Source organism: Phyllopteryx taeniolatus, chromosome 7 (assembly GCF_024500385.1).
Source record: "Phyllopteryx taeniolatus isolate TA_2022b chromosome 7, UOR_Ptae_1.2, whole genome shotgun sequence".
Classification (NCBI taxonomy): Eukaryota; Metazoa; Chordata; class Actinopteri; order Syngnathiformes; family Syngnathidae; genus Phyllopteryx; species Phyllopteryx taeniolatus.
The window spans coordinates 31690961-31710247 of NC_084508.1; the positions used below are offsets into that span (position 1 = coordinate 31690961).

Sequence of the window (19287 nt, forward strand, 5' to 3'; positions counted from 1 at the left end):
TGGAGCCTATCCCAGCTATCATCGGGCAGGAGGCGGGGTACACCTTGAACTGGTTGCCAGCCAATCGCAGGGCAGATACAAACAAATAATCATTTGCACTCACAGTCACACCTACGGGCAATTTAGAGTCTCCAATTAATGCATGTTTTTGGGATGTGGAAGGAAACCAGAGTGCCCGGAGAAAACCCATGCAGGCACGGGGAGAACATGCAAACTCCACACAGGCGGGGCCGAGATTGAACCGCGGTCCTCAGAACTGTGAGGCTGACGCTCTAACCAGTCAGCCACCGTGCCGCCGCATGATTTAATATTAAGCAAATAGTTCATTGCTTTATTTGCATGCAGTTGTTGATCTGTCCCAGCTTGGTCTTTTTGGAGAGAGGATCCCCCAACCTTTTGGTCGCTACCTTCAAAAGAAGAAAATGAGTCTTTTGTAGATGGCAGTCCAGATTTGACGGGAAGCTGCTAATTAGGTTAAGGTCCAGCAGTCATCTTTTAGTGGCCGTCTCGCACAGGAGGGCCGCAGGGAGAAATGTAGTTTATCAAGTTGTTGGTGGTGGGGGGGTTCGGCAACTGGGTCAGAGTCACTATATAATGTACATTTTACTTTCATCTTCTTCACCTCTCTTACACTTTGCCTTTTTATATTTTAATCTTGTTGTCTTTTCACTTCTGTTGTGATTTGGTGGTGCATAAAAAACATTTAATTGTTCTAACTTCTTGTCCATCGTCAAGAATGCAATGCCAGTGTACACTACTATCATTTCCTCAGATTTTGTTTGTATCTATTTTTGTATCAATAAACAACACTACACTTCAGTGTACTTTATTTTGTGCTTTATTTATATATAGATATTCTACATTTAGTAATATAATTACACAAAACATTTTTTATAACATGAAATAACCAACTATTATTCAAAATTACAAAGCTTTTCAGTCCAAAATGGAACTGCAAACAATTGTGACAAACATTCCATCACATAAAGATGCAATGGTCAAGAATCTGAACAAGCCAGCCAAAACACAAAACAGTAACAGGCAGCATATGACCAAGGAGTTGGGATGTACACCCCAATAAGAAACATCCTTAGTATGAGCTGAAATTTCTAATAATAAGATTGTGGGTCGTTCAGTGACTTCCTACCAATAGCTATCTTAACAAGACTGTGACAGTACTGCACAAATGAATGCAGACTACAATCTCTGCTCCATTTTTGGTTCACCATTTTACTGAATTCTGACTAAATGTGCAGAAATGACAGAAATCCTGCACTTCAAGTACAGTTTGGTGTTAAACCAGTAAAAAAAAAAAGAACATCTAAATCAACACCAGTCATAAACCTGAAACATTCATAGGTAGTATTGTGTAAATTATATTTGTTATGCCTTCATGGAAGGTGAGGGGGCTACCTACTCCAGGCTGCCAAAGCAAAGGGCAGCCATCGGCATGAAAGCTAACAGCAAGGAAAGTACTATAAACGTGTGCTGAGTATGACAGGTTTCAGGAGCTAGCTAATCATTGACATATTTAGATTTTTGTGCAATACAAATCTAATATACAAAATTCCAACAGTTTTTTCATGTTTCTCACAAAATAAAATTTTTCATAAGACTTGTACATAAAAAAGAAAGTAGCATGTAGTCTCCAAAACATAGAAGTTGATTACAGTAGTAGCATTCAATAAATTGTTTGCTGAACAGTGGAAAAATAGACCAAAAAGTGCCATGCATGCAAAAAACCAGTAAAACATTTTTCCGTTTAATGTGGTGGATGCTGTATCTCTAATTTGCGAATATCCAAAACATTCAATCGATCATCATGTCTTCTTCAATTTTATCACCGCCCTTTATCTTTAAAATCATGAATTATACATGGCAATATCTGTAGAGGCATGTCACCACACACCAGGGATGTTAAAGATTAAGTCTAAGCTATTATATTCTTCAGGACAGTCAACAATTTGTATTACAACTACAATGATAAAACTGTCCTGCTTCTTATTCTGGCCTCACTCTAACTCTAACCCTAACCCCACTCTACTACTGATGAGAGGTACTGTAAGAGCAGCTGCTCCAAGCTAATGTGGTGATGCTAAGTAGAGAGTAGATATTCAGTAGCCATACAAGTACAGCAGCATTGGTCCAGTGTTGGGCATGAGGGCCCAACATTGTCAAAAGCCATACTGGTGGTCTTCCAGTGTTTCTGAAAAGGAAACTGACATCTAGGTTGATAATCTCAAGGTTCATTTAAAAAAAAATTAAAGAAATATTCACTCAGTGGATTGGGTACCACGAAATGATCTCACCTGTCTAGCATTCTGGAGAGGTTGGTCGTGTGGAGTGTGACTTGTTTTTCTGCAGTAAGAGAGGATGCAATGCATTATAATACTGGAACATACAATTGAACTGATGTACGTACTGTAGTATGAGTGTGTTGGTTACTAGCTCCCAGGAGACTAGTATTAGCTGCCAGCCGGTGACAATGCTACCAATCAAATGTCAATGGGCCAAGATTTTGTTGAATTATGATCACTTTATTGTATATTTTTACATCATTTGGGAATTTGGCAGCCCACAAAACAAAGTGAGCGAACACCCTCCATAAGATTTTCCTAAATTTTAGCCATATAAGCATTGCGGGACCTACTGTGCCTGTCCATCAGGTCATCATTAGGCTTTCTGTGATCTTGTATACAACTTACTCATAGTTCAAATTGACTCTTACCTTCACATGTAACTTGTAGTGCAGACTTTGTTCTGACAGCCAGGGGTGTCTGAGAGACTCTGTTGCACTCATCCTCCAGTTTTTGCTCTTTACCAGCAAACGTGTGATGAAGTCTTTGGCCTCTTCAGAAACATCTGTAAACTCCTCTTCCTCAAAGTTCCACTGACAGGCCAGAATGTTGTTTAGAGTTTCATTGTCATCATCCCCAAGAAAAGGAGACAAGCCACTAAGTCTGAACAGAGGCAGGAGAGAAAAGAAAGCGATACTCAAATAAGTAGGCTGGTGGCAAGGAGTTTTGAAGAGACAGTTTTTTAGACAGTGAAAACTCACAGCATATAAGTGATGACCCCAAGACTCCACATGTCTGTAGGGAATGAAACAAACTCATAGTTGATAACTTCAGGGGCCAAAAATTCAGGCGTTCCGAAGTTGACCTTCAGCTTCTCTCGAGGTTTGTACCTGTTTGAGACACTCATTGTAATATCATTGATTTAAAAAAAATATCTAAAAAAAGTTGACAGATCATTTTAAAAAGAGTTTACCTCCGGGCCAAACCAAAATCAATAATTTTTATCTTGTTTGTTGCTCTGCTGACACAAAGAATGTTCTCTGGCTGAAAACGAATAAAAAGGAGAGGAAATATGAAACGTGTAGTCACAATGATTTTAGACAATAAATTCCTGGAAAAAAACTGGATAGAGAGCAATGATTAGCCTCCCCCAGTCCTGAATCCTAATTCCTCATCTTTCAAAGATAGTTTGGAGGAGTCCTTGCTTCCGGCTTTGTGGGAACCCTTCTTTTCCAAGACGGCATGAGAACTTATTATAATTGAAATTATAGTTCCTAGGCGGCACGGTGGTTGACCGGTGAGAGCCTCTGGCTCACAGTTCTGAGGGCTGGGGTTCAATCCCTGCCTGTGTGGAGGTACTCCGGGTTTCTCCCACATCCCAAGAACATGCATGGTAGGTTGATTGAAGACTCTAAATTGCCCTTAGGTGTGAATGTGAGTGCGAATGGTTGTTTGTTTATATGTGCCCTGCGATTGGCTGGCAACCAGTTCAGGGTTCCCCTGCCTCCTGCCCAATGATAACTGGGATAAGCTCCAGCACTCCCGCGACCCCTGTGAGGATAAGCGGCTCAGAAAATGGATGGATGAATGGATTATAGTTCCCAAAATATATAAATATCACTGTTATTAGGATTGTCACAATATTGCTAAAAGAAATGTTAATAAACATGAACATAAAGACATGCCCATAAAGGCATGGTAGGATGAGTTTATTGTGAAATGAACAAACACAGTAAAGTAATATTTTTCCAATGAGAAGCTACAACGGAACAATTTAAATGGTTACCTTGAGGTCAAGATGCAGTATGTACATTCTGTGCATATACTGCAGTCCCTCACAAATTTGGCGTATAAACAGCACTGTGTCAAACTCAGTTAGGTTGCAGTTCTCGTCAATGATGCGGTCAAACAGCTCACCCCCCTCAACACTAAGGCACAGAGAGAAGAACAAGCATTTTGACAATAATCTCATCGTACTTGGATGGAACAACACATTATTAATATTCCACAGAATTGAAGTGCCCTAAGACTTACTACTCCATGACAAGGATGACGTCATGACGGGACTCAAAGGCTGCATACAGCTGGATGAGGTTGCAGTGGTTGAGCTGGTTCATTACCTGGATTTCATTCCTCACCACATCCTGAGGGACCAAAAATAGCATTTCAGCCAGTACATCTCAATAAACAGACATGGATAGTCAATAGAGAAAGGGAAAGACAGCATTCCGAGACATTAATGAAGCATTAGACGTTAGAGCGTCAGCCTCACAGTTCTGAGGACCCGGGTTCAATCCCCGCCCCCACCTGTGTGGAGTTTGCATGTTCTCCCCGTGCCTGCGTGGGTTTTCTTCCTCCCACATCCCAAAAACATGCATTAATTGAAGACTCTAAATTGCCCGTAGGTGTGCATGTGAGTGCGAATGGTTGTTTGTTTGTATGTGCCCTGCGATTGGCTGGCAACCAGTTCAGGGTGTACCCCGCCTCCTGCCCGATGATAGCTGGGATAGGCTCCAGCACGCCCGCGACCCTAGTGAGAAGAAGCGGCTCAGAAAATGGATGGATGGATGGATGGATTAAATCATGGATGCTTTACATTGTTTTGAGTTGTTTAACATACAGTATAAAAGAAAAAATGCTAGAAAATTGGGATATCTGTCATTTTTAATTACTTCATCTCCTCATCCTAATCTTGACATAACTTGTAACCTCTATTGAAAATTTTGGCAAATATTTCTTGGATCTTCTTGGCTCTGTTTGGATTTCCACCTTTCGCCCTGCTTATGAGTGGAATGTTCCCTGTCTGCAATATATAAGTTAAATTGTTGTTGAACTCTCCTTAACCATTGGGGCAGCCGTGGCCCAATGGTTAAGATCATCGCCTGCCACCGTGGGGGACCTAGGTTCAAAACCCCGACTGGACCATCTGCCAACATCCCCGGACTCACGGCTGTGGTGTCCTTGAGCAAGACACTGATACCCCGAAATGCTCCCCGGGCGCTTCAGCTGACCCCTGCTCCAGTGTGTTCCACTAACATGTGTATGTGTTCACTGTGATGGGTTAAATGCAGAGAACAAATTTCATGTGCATGCATGCATGTTCATGACAATAAAAGATGATTCTTCTTCTTCTTCTCAATTTCAAGTAACCCAGCATTATAGTAGCTGTATAGTGGAAGCTGCAAAATTGGACATAATCTCTTTGGTTACACTTGTTGACTTCCAATGAGCTCTAATTTCTAAACATTAAGGAATCAATTATAACAATGAAATAATCGGTTCCAGAAGCAAACTGTCGCCATCATAAAAACCTTTATTAACTGTGCAGGCAGGAAGATATAACAAGTTGAAATGTACGCTAACCATTTAATGAGAGGAGGGAGGATGCAGGTTGCTTCATACTGTATATCCATAATGGTCTCTGCAGTATTCATTTTATTTTCGATTATATTCTTCTTTTTCCATTTTATTAATTTGAACTTATTGTTGAGTTAGCCACAATGTACTAATAAACATCCTGGGCAGAAATGCAAGAATAGTGAAGGTCAGGACATGACAAAAACAAAAGGGTCGCTTGTATTCAACAGAGCTCACTTCCCCATGTTCTGTATATACAATTCTACTTTTATTTTCGCAACATTGTACTGATCAGACAGGGCTGAGATGTGTACCACTTTCCTGTGCTTGTTTTACATTTAAGATATTATTATTACAGTATATATGCCACTCGCCGGCACGGTGGATGACTGGTTAGCACATCTGGCTCACAGTTCTGGGGACAGGGTTTCAAATTCCGGCCCCGCCTGTGTGGAGTTTGCATGTTTTCCCCGTGCCAGGGTGATTTTTCTCCGGGCATTTCGGTTTCCTCCCACATCCCCAAAACATGCGTGGTAGGTTGATTGAAGACTCTAAATTGCCCGTAGGGGTGAATATGAGTGCGAATGATTGTTTGTTTCTATGTGCCCTGCGATTGGCTGGCGACCGGTTAAGGGTGTACTCCGCCTCCCGCCCGGAGATAGCTGGGATAGGCTCCAGCAGCCCGCGACCCTAGTGATGATAAGCGGTAAAGAAAATGGATGGATGGATGGATATATGCCACTCTTCTATGGTGGCATCACAAAGAAAAAAAAGACAAAGCTCCACTTTTTTTTCTTTTACCAAATTCATTTTTAATTTACTTTAAGGTTAATCCCCCAATATGTATAATCTGTGTACTGTACCTTTTCCTTCTGACTCTTGGCCTTGATGATCTTGGCAGCCAATGTTAGGCCAGATGAGTTTTCAATGCACTTGTGGACCTGACCAAAACGTCCCCTGGTGAAAGAGAGCATACCATTTTATATAGAGACCACTAAGTCTTTGGTCACCGCTACAATGATCAAGACACTTTTCTCCATATTCCAAGGCAGATTTTGAAGCTGTAATTTTAAATGCAAATGTACAGTAAGAAAAAAAAACCTCAGTAGTTCTGCACTGACAGTTTTCAAATCCTTACTTTATACAATATTTAACCCATCAAATGTTTCTGTACTGAACTATTGAAACAAATGAACACTTACAATGTCTAAACAATCACATGTCATTTAAAAAAATTAATTAGGGCTACAGTATACTGTATACTCATTGTAATTTCTCTTAGTAATGTGAGAAATGTGCCTTTGTGCTAAACTAATCTCCAGTTTGAACAGGAGAATTTTAGCACTGGTCTGTTATATCAATGAGCCTGTTTTATAACTACTCCCATGTACACAGTAACGTGTCCTTTAGAGGGAAATGAAAAGGTCTACCTCATAAAACATGGGATCAATCTCTTATTCCATTTAAAACAAATAGAAGTGTCTTTGGTTTTATCCAAAATCAAAATAAACTCAGGCTATTATTACAGTATGATGTATGGCATAGCTCACCCTCCGAGGACCTCATCTCTGTTGATGGAGTAGTAGGCTGCTATTTGATGAGGTTTGGGAGTCACTATGCGATGGTCAAAAGGTGCTGGTGGTGGAGGACTGGAGTCTAAAGAAGATAAAAAAGCATGTTGATTTATTCTGACGAGTCATAATTCCAGTTCAAGATATCTCTAATTGAGGTAAATTCAAGATATCCACATGTCCCTTTTTGGATATCCTAAATCAAGTTCTGACGAGGCAAAATCAAAACATAGATATGTGTAACTGGAATTACGGCATCCATCCATCCATTTTCTGAGCCGCTTCTCCTCACTAGGGTCGCGGGCGTGCTGGAGCCCATCCCAGCTATCATCGGGCAGGAGGTGGGGTACACTGTAGGCCAGTCCCAAGCCTGGATAAATGCAGAGGGTTGCGTAACGAAGGGCATCCAGCTTAAAACTTTGCCAAACAAATATGAGCGTTCATCCAAAGAATTTCATACCGGATCGGTTGTGGCTTGGGTTAACAACGTCCGCTACCAGCGCCGTCAACCTACAGGGCGCCGTTGGAAATTCAGCTACTGTGGGTCGAAGTCGAAGAAGAAGAAGAAGAAGAAGAGGTGGAAAGCGGGTTCTTCAGCAGAAAGAGAAGAGGAAAGCACAGAGCCTATAACTGAATGCGGGGACTTTGAATGTTGGGACTATGACAGGAAAATCTCGAGAGTTGGTTGACATGATGATTAGGAGAAAGGTTGATATATTGTGTGTCCAGGAGACCAGGTGGAAAGGCAGAAAGGCAAGAAATTCAGGGGCAGGGTTTAAATTATTTTACCATGGTGTAGATGGGAAGAGAAATGGAGTCGGGGTTATTTTAAAAGAAGAGTTGGCTCAGAATGTCTTGGAGGTGAAAAGCGTATCAGATCGAGTGATGAGGGTGAAACTTGAAATTGAGGGTGTTATGTGTAATGTGATTAGTGGCTATGCCCCACAGGTAGGATGTGACCTAGAGGTGAAAGAGAAATTCTGGAAGGAGCTAGACAAAGTAGTTCTGAGCGTCCCAGACAGAGAGAGAGTCGTAATTGGTACAGATTGTAATAGACATGTTGGTGAAGGAAATAGGGGTGATGAAGAAGTGATGGGTAAGTACGGCATCCAGGAAAGGAACTTGGCGGGACAGATGGTGGTAGACTTTGCAACAAGGATGCAAATGGCTGTAGCGAACACTTTTTTTCCAGAAGAGGCAGGAACATAGGGTGACCTACAAGAGCAGAGGTAGAAGCACGCAGGTGGATTACATCTTGTGCAGACGATGTAATCTGAAGGAAGTTACCGACTGTAAGGTAGTGGTAGGGGAGAGTGTGGCTAGACAGCATAGGATGGTGGTGTGTAAGATGACTCTGGTGGTGGGGAGAAAAATTAGGAAGACAAAGGCAGAGCAGAGAACCATGTGGTGGAAGCTGAGACAGGACGACTGTTGTGCAGCTTTTTGGGAAGAAGTGAGACAGGCTCTCGGTGGACGGGAGGAGCTTCCAGAAGACTGGACCACTGCAGCCAAGGTGATCAGAGAGGCAGGCAGAACAGTACTTGGTGTATCTTCTGGCAGGAAAGGAGAGAAGGAGACTTGGTGGTGGAACCATACAGTAAAGGAAATCATACAAGGAAAAAGGTTAGCTAAGAAGAAGTGGGGCACTGAGAGGACCGAGGAGAGGCGAAAGGAATACATTGAGATGCGACACAGGGCAAAGGTAGAGGTGGCAAAGGCCAAACAAGAGGCATATGATGACATGTATGGCAGGTTTGAAACTAAAGAAGGAGAAAAGGATCTATACAGGCTGGCCATACAGAGGGATTGAGATGGGAAGGATGTGCAGCAGGTTAGGGTGATTAAGGATACGGATGGAAATATGTTGACTGGTGCAAGTAGTGTGCTCGATAGATGGAAAGAATACTTTGAGGAGTTGATGAATGAGGAAAATGAGAAAGAAGAGACAAGTGTGGTGGACCAGGAAGTGGCAATGATTAGTAAGGGGGAAGTTAGAAAGGCATTAAAGAGGATGAAAATGGAAAGGCAGTTGGTCCTGATGATATTCCTGTGGAGGTATGGAAGCATCTAGGAGAGGTGGCTGTGGAGTTTTTGACCAGCTTGTTCAATAGAATTCTAGCGCGTGAGACGATGCCTGAGGAATGGAGGAAAAGTGTGCTGGTGCCCATTTTTAAGAACAAGGGTGATGTGCAGAGCTGTGGGAACTATAGAGGAATAAAGTTGATGAGCCACACAATGAAGTTGTGGGAAAGAGTACTGGAGGCCAGACTCAGGAAAGAAGTTAGTATTTGCGAGCAACAGTATGGTTTCATGCCTAGAAAGTGTACCACAGATGCATTATTTGCCTTGAGGATGTTGATGGAAAAGTACAGAGAAGGTCAGAAGGAGCTACATTTTGTCTTTGTAGATCTAGAGAAAGCCTATGACAGAGTACCCAGAGAGGAACTGTGGTACTGCATGCGGAAGCCTGGAGTGGCAGAGAAGTATGTTAGAATAATACATGACATGTACGAGGGCAGAAGAACAGCGGTGAGATGTGCTGTAGGTGTGACAGACGAATTTAAGGTGGAGGTGGGACTGCATCAGCGATCAGCCTTGAGCCCCTTCCTGTTTGCAGTGGTGATGGATAGGCTGACAGATGAGGTTAGACTGGAATCCCCGTGGACCATGATGTTTGCAGAGGACATTGTGATCTGCAGTGAAAGCAGGGAGCAGGTGGAGGAACAGTTAGAAAGATGGAGGCATGCACTGGAAAGCAGAGGAATGAAGATTAGCCGAAGTAAGACAGAATATATGTGCATGAATGAGGGGGGTGGTGGGGGAAGAGTGAGGCTACAGGGAGAAGAGATAGCAAGGGTGGAGGACTTTAAATACTTGGGGTCAACCATCCAGCGCAATGGTGAGTGTGGTCAGGAAGTGAAGAAACGAGTCCAAGCAGGTTGGAATGGGTGGAGGAAGGTGTCAGGTGTGCTATGTGACAGAAGAGTCTCTGCTAGGATGAAGGGCAACGTTTATAAAACAGTGGTGAGGCCAGCCAAGATGTACGGATTAGAGACAGTAGCACTGAAGTGACAACAGGAAGCAGAGCTGGAGGTGGCGGAAATGAAGATGTTGAGGTTCGCTATCGGAGTGACCAGGTTGGATAAAATTAGAAATGAGCTCATCAGAGGGACAGCCGAGGTTCGATGTTTGGAGAAAAAGTTAGCTAGAGCAGACTTCGATGGTTTGGTCACGTCCAGAGGAGAGATAATGAGTATATTGGTAGAAGGATGATGAGGATGGAGCTGCCAGGCAAGAGAGCTAGAGAAAAAACAAAGAGAAGGTTGATGGATGTCGTGAGGGAAGACATGAGGGCAGTTGGTGTTCGAGAGGAGAATGCAGGAGATTGGCTTACATGGAAAAGGATGACGCGCTGTGGCGACCCCTAAAGGGACAAGCCGAAAGGAAAGGAAGAAGAAGAAGACAGTTAGAATAGTAGTTGGAATTGTCATTCAATATATCTGTAAAGTAATTGTTACTAGTCAGAACGGCAGATAGAGATACCTATAATTCAGTTTTGCGTAGTCAAAACTGAATTACAGATATCTGGAATGTAATTTTGGCTAGGACATGTGATGTCACTTTTGCCATTGATGTGTATAGGGTTTGTCATTACACATAGCTACAATTCAGTTTCAGATATTCGCTTGTGCATTACATAACCCTTTCCAAAAAATTTGAATATCATGGAAAGGTTTATTTATTTCCATAATTGTATTCAAAAAGTTAAACTTTCATAGATGATAGATGCCCGATGAAAGCTGGGATAGGCTCCAGCACGCCCGCGACCCTAGTGAGGAGAAGCGTCTCAGAAAATGGATGGATGGATGGATCTCTTTGATCAAAAACAGACAGATCAATGAACATATACATATGGGTCATTCCACGGATGTGGTGAAATGTTACGAGCAAATATTAACGGCAAAAAAGGCGGTGTACTCCGCCTCTTGACCAAAGATAGCTGGGATAGGCTCCAGCACGCCCGCGACCCTAGTGAGGATAAACGGTACAGAAAATGGATGGATATATATAACAACTACTGCCACTGATATACATCAGATATGAGCCTATTTTTATGTAATAAAGTATCTTAGTTTTGTCAGTGTTATCTATGAAGGATAAATATGCCAAGCCTCACCTATGAAGAATTCCTTCACATCACACTGGTCATTGTTTCCCTCACGTCCCTCTGTGTTGACTGCATCAGAGTCGGTATGTTTTGGCGTGTCTGTCTCCAACACATTTCCATCAGCCTTTTTATCATTATTGCCTTCCACTCGACTCTTTTTAAGATCGTCCTTCACCAGGTCTTCTTCAGTGACACGACGTTTGCTGCAGGCGGCCACATCACCAACCTCTTCAGAACTACAAACACAGGCCAAAATGATTTAATATTCATTATTTGTGGAAGATGTGATGATTATAGAAATAACAGTATCTATAGGTACCTCTCTTGTTTTATGACAGACGTCTTGCCAGTCTTAGAAGAAATGTCTCCAAAGTTACTCAGGGTTGTGGATGAGATTTCTGCGTCTGATTTATTCTTCTGCTTGCCTTCCTCTTCTTCATCATCAGTCTTCTCTGAATTTAAATCTAATGACTTCATCGCTAATTCCACCTCTTCCTCAGGACCTGAGTCTCCGAAGACATCCTCACTCTCCTTAGCTGATCCATTCAGAATCAGTGTGGATGACTCAAGATGGCTTCCATTTGACCTGTCCTCTGCCTTGTTGTTTCCATGAGAGTGATCAATATTCTTTTTGTTGAGTTTTTCTACATGTTCTGGCAGCACCAATCCAGTCAGTGAGTCTTAAGTAGGGGAGAATAAAGGGAAATTACATTTATTAAAATTTGATGTTTATTTTATTTTAGAAGCTTCGTTATGATATTTTTAAGGAATGTGTGAAATTTTCTCATTTAACAACTATTGGATGATAATAATAATAATAATAATAACTTCATTTCTTTAGCACTTAAAAAAACAATGCATTGTTACAGTCAACAAATGCTGGTATTGAATCAAGCCTACCTGAAGTTTCGAGAGACCTCCTCTTCTTCTGAGGTTTGAGGCTCTTCAGGTTCAGTTTGCCTTTATCCTTGTCATCCTTTCCCTTTTGGAAAGTAATAACAGCAATTCAACATGAGTGACTTTGACAAAATGTGATGATCTTCTAGAGCCACAGGTTAAAATGTCATTTGAACAATAGAAAAGTTTCCTTTTTTTCCCAGAAATTTCTGCCTCAATCCACATACAGATAATATGCAGACAAATGAATGTTTTTATGATTTTGTCTTTATACATAGTAAACAACATGAAAATATAATTTGAGAGTAGACTTTTTAGATATATTTTTTAAATGTCACTGAACACTTAAGGACAAAACCCCCATTTCTAGGGCCTCCACAGTATTGACTGTATTTATTATTTTATTTTTTATTTTTTAATTAACTCACAGTAGGTTAATTGGCTGGATGCAGTCATTTTCATGGTTACTTCAAAGCAAATGAAGCAGATGCAAGTCTGAGCTAAAGAGTTTAGATCAGGTATGGTTTAGTAACCTCGTCAAAGAAAAAAAACAGTATGAGCTCATGTTTAACAACCTCAAAACCCTTAAAAGACCACATAAGAAAACTGAATCAAATAATTGCATATTCCTTTCTTTGGTGAAGAAAAAACTGCATAACATCAACAAAAGTCAATAATAGGTTGGAGTGTATCATTGACCAAATCTAAAATCAAGAAACACCTTCATGAATGTAAATACAGTTTACAACAAGATGCAAGAATAAGTTAGGGAACCAAGATTAGATTCAGCCAGAATCCCCTTCTGGATTCCAATTCATTAGACAGATGAAACCAAAGCAAGCCACATGTAAAAATGACGGGACGATTGAGAACATTGGATGGATGTACTCTGTATAAAATATCAGCGTTTCTTGAATCGTAAAGAGCATATTTTGTGTGAATCCTGGCAAATTTAAGATGAAACTTACACTTAAATCATATCTTGATCATTTGATTTCAAATCCATGAGAAAAATCATGAAACAATCTGTCATTGTCCACATTCTTCTGGACCTAACTGTACAGTATATACAGCATCATTTGACAAAAGTCAACATGAGCAATATGAACAGGGTTTGTTGCCGTCAGTGGTGCAGCTGCTTGCATGCATGATGAAAGAGGTAAATATGATTAAAAAGGTCGTGTATCATAAGAGTGAAGACTGCTTAGCACATCTGCCTCACAGTTCTGGGGACCGGGGTTTAAATCCCGGCCCCGCCTGTTTGGAATTTGCACTCTCTCTCCGTGCCTGGGTGGGTTTTCTCCGGGCACTCCGGTTTCCTCCCACATCCCAACAACATGCGTGGTAGGTTGGTTGGAGACTCTAAATTGCCCGTAGGAGTGTGTGTGAGAATGGTTGTTTGTTTCTAGGTGCCCGGCAATTGGCTGGCAACCAGTTTAGGGTGTACCCCGCCTCTCACCCAAAGATAGGTGGGTGCATTTTTTTTATGACACTGGTATGCTGGTATTATATAGGGATAGCATTGAAAACATTTTCCTGATGCTCCTGTCCTTTACAATCACTTACAGAGGTTGGATAGTGCAGCTATGGCCTTTAAAGCATTTATTGTAACAATGCCACGCTATTCAGAACAACAGCCGGGTGTAGCGTCAGTCCAAGCCACTGCTGATTTACGATGACATAACCGGTCTGACTTGAATCATTTACACCTGCGGGACAAGTGGGGAAGCTACTTAACATTACCATCTATCTAGAGTGATAGGTCAGGGAACAACAGACCTAAATATAGACATACATAAATATAGACGTATTAGGAGACTCAGTTGCTCAGATTAAGTTGCTCACAACACATTCCAAACATTTCAAAATACTTTAACCTTTAAAGTCTCACACATTTTACTTCAAAATCACAGTGTTAAAAATCAGTTGCAGCATACAAATTTGAACAGATTAGAAAGCCAAGTGGATGTCAATAAAAAGTCAATGGAACCTTTTAATGTGTATACGACCGTACTTTAATTTCTGATCGTAAATGTCTTCTTTATAAAGCTGTATATGTATGCTGGATCGATTGTGTCTACAAGAACCAATTCACATACAGTAAATGCAGGCATGGGGGGCCTCTGAGAAGTTGGAGTTCCTGGCTCTGCAGCACTTGAACAGTGCTACGGAACTGGATTAGCATTGTTCCTAAAAACAGTCCCAATTCCCATATTTTGGTCCACAGCAGGATTTGAACACCAACTGAGGTACTGCCACCCGAAACAAATGTAAATGTAGGTGTGTAGAGTGAAGCAAGGACAGTTTAGGTACCAACATTTTTTTTAAATTTATCATTTATTTGTTTTTTTGTTTTAAAGAAAAACAGGAAATAAAAGTCATATAATTTGATTTCTCCCGCTGAACCATCAGCAAAACATTTTTTATGTGATTACAGTAATTGGGTTACATAAGGGCGGCACGGTGGCCGACTGGTTAGAGCGTCAGCCTCACAGTTCTGAGGTGCGGGGTTCAATCCCCGTCCCCGCCTGTGTGGAGTTTGCATGTTCTCCCCGTGCCTGCGTGGGTTTTCTCCGGGCACTCCGGTTTCCTCCCACATCCCAAAAACATGCATGAATTGGAGACTCTAAATTGCCCGTAGGCATGACTGTGAGTGCGAATGGTTGTTTGTTCCTATGTGCCCTGCGATTGGCTGGCAACCAGTTCAGGGTGTACCCCGCCTCCTGCCCGATGACAGCTGGGATAGGCTCCAGCACCCCCGCGACCCTAGTGAGGAGAAGCGGCTTAGAAAATGGATGGATGGATGGATGGGTTACATAAGAACAAGGTTACAAACCAAGTTTCTGCTCGAGTTCATGCTAGTTTTAATTGCAATGCTAACTGGTTCAGAAGAACCTTAGCTATATGATTTTACCTGATTGCATGGGTAACACCAGGGTTGTGATAGCTTGAGTGACACACTCCATTACGTGGGTATGTGCATAAACCTTTTAAGTTTTATTGATTTATATGATAAAAGACGATTCCAGTGACATGAGTAGAATTTTCCTGTGACAAATATAAAAAAAAAGTTTTGACTCTTTAAAACATGGTAGGTTAATTGAAGACTCTAAATTGCCCATAGGTGTGAATGTGAGTGTGAATGGTTGTTTGTTTATTTGTGCGATTGGCTGGCGACCAGTTCAGGGTGTACCCCGCCTTTCGCCCAAAGATAGCTGGGATAGACTCCAGCACGCCCGTGACCCTCGTGAGGATAAGCGGTACAAAAAATGGATGGATGGATGGTATCAATGGAAAGTTGATACCATTTGATACCAGTTGACAAGTGTGTGTGTGTCTGTGTGTATATGGTCGGGTGCAGTGTGAGATAGACGGTGGCCGAAGGTGGGGATCTTGGCGATCCGATCCCCGGCAACAGAAACGGGCTATAGGGACATGGAATGTCACCTTTCTGGCGGCGAAGGAGCACGAGCTGGTGTCTGAGGTTGAGAAGTTCCGACTAGATATAGTCGGGCTTGCCTCCACACACAGCTTGGGCTCTGGTACCAGTCATCTTAAGAGGGGTTAGACTCTTTTCCACTCTGGAGTTGCCCACGGTGAGAGGCGTCGAGCAGGTATGGGTATACTTTTTGCCGCCCGGCCTGGTACCTGTATGTTGTGGTTCACCCCGGTGGACGAGAGGGTAGCCTCCCTCCGCCTTCAGGTGGGGGGACGGGTCCTGACTGTTGTTTGTGCCTATGCACCAAACAGCAGTTCAGAGTTTTGGGGTCCTTGGAGGGGGTGCTGGAGAGCGCTCCTGCTGGGGACTCCATCGTTCTGGTGGGGGACTTCAATGTTCACGTGGGCAATGACAGTGAGACCTGGAAGGGGGTGATTGGGAGGAACGCCCCCCAACCCCCCGATCAGATCCCGAGTGGTCCTCTGTTATTGAACTTCTGTGCCCACCACGGATTTTCCATAACGAACACCATATTCAAGCATAAGGGTGTCCTTGGACACCGTTCGATGATCGACTTTGTGGTTGTGTCATCAGACTTGCGGCCGCATGTCTTGGACACTCGGGTGAAGAGAGGGGCGGAGCTCTCAACTGATCACCTCCGATGGTGGGGGAAGATGTCGGTCTGACCTGGGAGGCCCAAACGTATTGTGATGGTCTGCTGGGAACGTCTAGCATAATCCCCTGTCAGAAGGAGTTTCAACTCCCATCTCTGGCAGAACTTCACCCACGTCTCAGGGGAGGTGGGGTACATTGAGTCTGGGTGGACCATGTTCCGCGCCTCTATTGCCGAGGCGGCCGACCGGAGCTGTGGACATAAGGTAGTCGGTGCCTGTCGTCGCGGCAATCCCCGAACCCGTTGGTGGACACCAGCAGTGAGGGATGCCATCAAGCTGAAGGAGTCCTAGCAGGCCTTTTTGGCCTGTGAGACTCCTGAGGCAGCTGATGGTTACCAGTTGGCCAAGCGGAATGCAGCTTTGGTGGTCGCTGAGGCAAAAACCCGGGTGTGGGAGGAGTTCGGTGAGGCCATGGTGAACGACTTCGAGGAAATTCTGGTCCACCAATGCGGCGTCTCAGGAGAGGGAAGCAGTGCACCATCAACACTGTGTATAGTGGGGACGGGGTGCTGCTGACCTCGACTTGGGACGTTGTGAGTCGGTGGGGAGAATATTTCGAAGACCTCTTCAATTCAACCGACACGCCTTCCCATGAGGAAGCAAAGTCTGGGGTCTCTGAGGCGGGCTCTCCTATCGCTGGGGTTGAGGTCACCGAGGTGGTTAAAAAGCTCCTTTGTGGCAAGGGCCTGGGGGTGGATGAGATTCGCCCGGAGTTCCTCAAGGCTCTGGATGTTGTAGGGCTCTCCTGGTTGACACGCCTCTGCAATATCGCGTGGACATCGGGGACAGTGCCTCTGGATTGGCAGACTGGGGTGGTGGTCACCCTTTTTAAGAAAGGGGACCGGAGGGTGTGTTCCAACTACAGGGGGATCACACTCCTCAGCCTCCCTGGTAAGGTCTATTCAGGGGTGCTGGAGAGGAGGGTCCGTCGGGAAGTCGAATCTCAGATTCAGGAGGAGCAGTGTGGTTTTCGTCCTGGCCGTGGAACAGTGGACCAGCTCTTCACCCTCGGCAGGGTCCTCGAGGGTGCATGGGAGTTTGCCCAACCAGTCTACATGTGTTTTGTGGACTTGGAGAAGGCGTTCAACCGTGTCCCTCGGGGGGTCCTGTGGGGGGTGCTTCGGGAGTATGGGGTACCGAACCCCCTGATATGGGCTGTTCGGTCCCTGTACGACGTGTGTCAGAGTTTGGTCCGCATTGGCGCCAGTAAGTCGGACTTGTTTCCGGTGAGGGTTGGACTCCGCCAAGGCTGCCCTTTGTCACTGATTCTGTTCATAACTTTTATCGACAGAATTTCTTGGCTCACGTGGGAACGCCTCGGGCTCCCCTCGGAAGAGCTGGAGGAAGTGGCTGTGGAGAGGGAAGTCTGGGCTTCCCTGCTAAAGCTACTCCCCCCGCGATCCGACCTCGGATAAGCGGAACAAAATGGATGGATGAGTGTGGCTCGTTGAGTGATCACTTCCGAGAGCCATTCAGTGGCAGATATGCACATTAACCTACATTATAGCTAATCACATAGAAAAAATATGAAAAATAGAAGGGACCTACTTAGGTCTACCAATGGTCAGATCAATAAGTTCGATGATGTAATTTCTACTGAGTCATGTCACAAACATTTTTTTCTATTTCTCTGGATGGCTAAAAATTATTTAGTAAAAGGTTTGCATGTACTGTAGTCGAAAACGTTTTACAGTTACAAGGAAGCCATATCAACAAAATCCTACCAAAAAGATTGATTTAAAATGTATTTTATCTGTTACATATTATGTAAGTTGACAAGAGGGTGGGACAAGAGAAAAAAAACATTTTAGGGCGTGCGGAAGAGTTATTTGGTATTTTAGATACTAAGAAATCACTTTTACTACAGCCACAGTTATATTATGTCTTAGGACAACTATAATTTAAACAAGTGCATGTTGCTGTATTTTGTGTATGGATTATTTGGAATTTTATGGGGGGGTGTTCCTCTAATGTCCTTCAATTCTGGAATGACCCATTTAGCGGTACTGCAAACACACCGCTGGCAGATATTATGATAAAAAGACTTTAAAGCTCACCTTGCATTTGTATTGGCTTCCAGGCTTTTTAAAGACCAGCTTCATCAGCCTTGAGCTCTTCACCACTTCACCAATGAAGCTGATCACCTGCTGGATGCCCTCCACCAGTTTTACCACCGCTTCCAACCTGCGGCCCTGACTTTCAATCCGCTCATACACCCTCTCCACCACCCCCCACAACTCCCCACATGCTACTGCAACTTCTGAACCATTACTACCTCCAGCATCTGCATCACCACGACCCTCTTCGCTCATAAATGCCCGACCTCGATCCATCCTTCTCACATCCTGGGACAAACTGTCGAGTCGGGTCAGGACGATGTGCTGCATGTTGAGCAAACACGCCATCTGAGAGGTCAAGGAGTCCATGCGACTCTCAATGCAGCGTAGGGAAGCGTCATGAGAAGAGGAAGAGGAAGTAGCTTGGGACTTGTCTGATCCATTGAGGGAGGACTTTCTTCCACCAGACTTCTGACCATGAAGAGGCTTGGGATCATACATTCTGGCTAAAGAGTTGATCAAGCTGGAGCTCATGACTGATTTGTATTTTACTTCTTCTCAGAAAGAAAACAAAGTCACTCATTAATAAAGTCCTGTCAGTCATTCAGGCAAAAAGTAAATGAACAAATATTTGCAAGAAGAGGAAGATGAAGAATGAACTGCTCCACAACACAAAATTTCTGAGTTGAGTTTTAAGAACAGCAAATGGCTCGCCTCCAAATTAAAGTGCAGCCCCCTGTGAACGTCAGGGAGTGGGTGGCCAGTGATAACAGCCGCGGGTTTGAGTGGGCAGTTGGGATTGATGGGGGCTTATGGGGAGTTGCTGG

General features: G+C 43.5%; 1 protein-coding gene across 2 annotated transcripts; it reads right to left on the reverse strand.

The window, feature by feature from the left end:
• Window positions 1–820: 820 nt before the first annotated feature.
• mylk4b (myosin light chain kinase family, member 4b) lies at window positions 821–19140 on the reverse strand. Of its 2 annotated transcripts, none has more exons than XM_061779326.1 (13): window positions 18461–19140; window positions 12294–12375; window positions 11713–12073; window positions 11403–11629; window positions 7205–7310; window positions 6518–6611; window positions 4332–4441; window positions 4084–4225; window positions 3271–3341; window positions 3059–3187; window positions 2729–2960; window positions 2310–2358; window positions 821–2206 (listed from the first exon to the last, which is right to left on the reverse strand). In XM_061779326.1, exons 1-12 carry the CDS (start codon window positions 18992–18994, stop codon window positions 2314–2316), a joined length of 2133 nt encoding a protein of 710 aa, XP_061635310.1. In that variant the 5' UTR covers window positions 18995–19140; the 3' UTR covers window positions 821–2206; window positions 2310–2313. The 2 variants fall into 2 exon arrangements, with proteins under 2 accessions (XP_061635310.1, XP_061635311.1); XM_061779327.1 differs by having other exon boundaries at window positions 821–2218.
• Between the last annotated feature and the right edge of the window lie 147 nt (window positions 19141–19287).

Coding starts and splice junctions, on each gene's coding strand:
- mylk4b (XM_061779326.1), bottom strand. CDS start 18,994: ATGAGCTCCAGCTTGATCAACTCTTTAGCCAGAATGTATGATCCCAAG. Junction 4,442..6,517: donor CCAAGAGTCAGAAGGAAAAG/GTACAGTACACA, acceptor TTGGTCCCTCAG/GATGTGGTGAGGAATGAAAT. Junction 2,359..2,728: donor ACTACAAGTTACATGTGAAG/GTAAGAGTCAAT, acceptor CTCTTACTGCAG/AAAAACAAGTCACACTCCAC.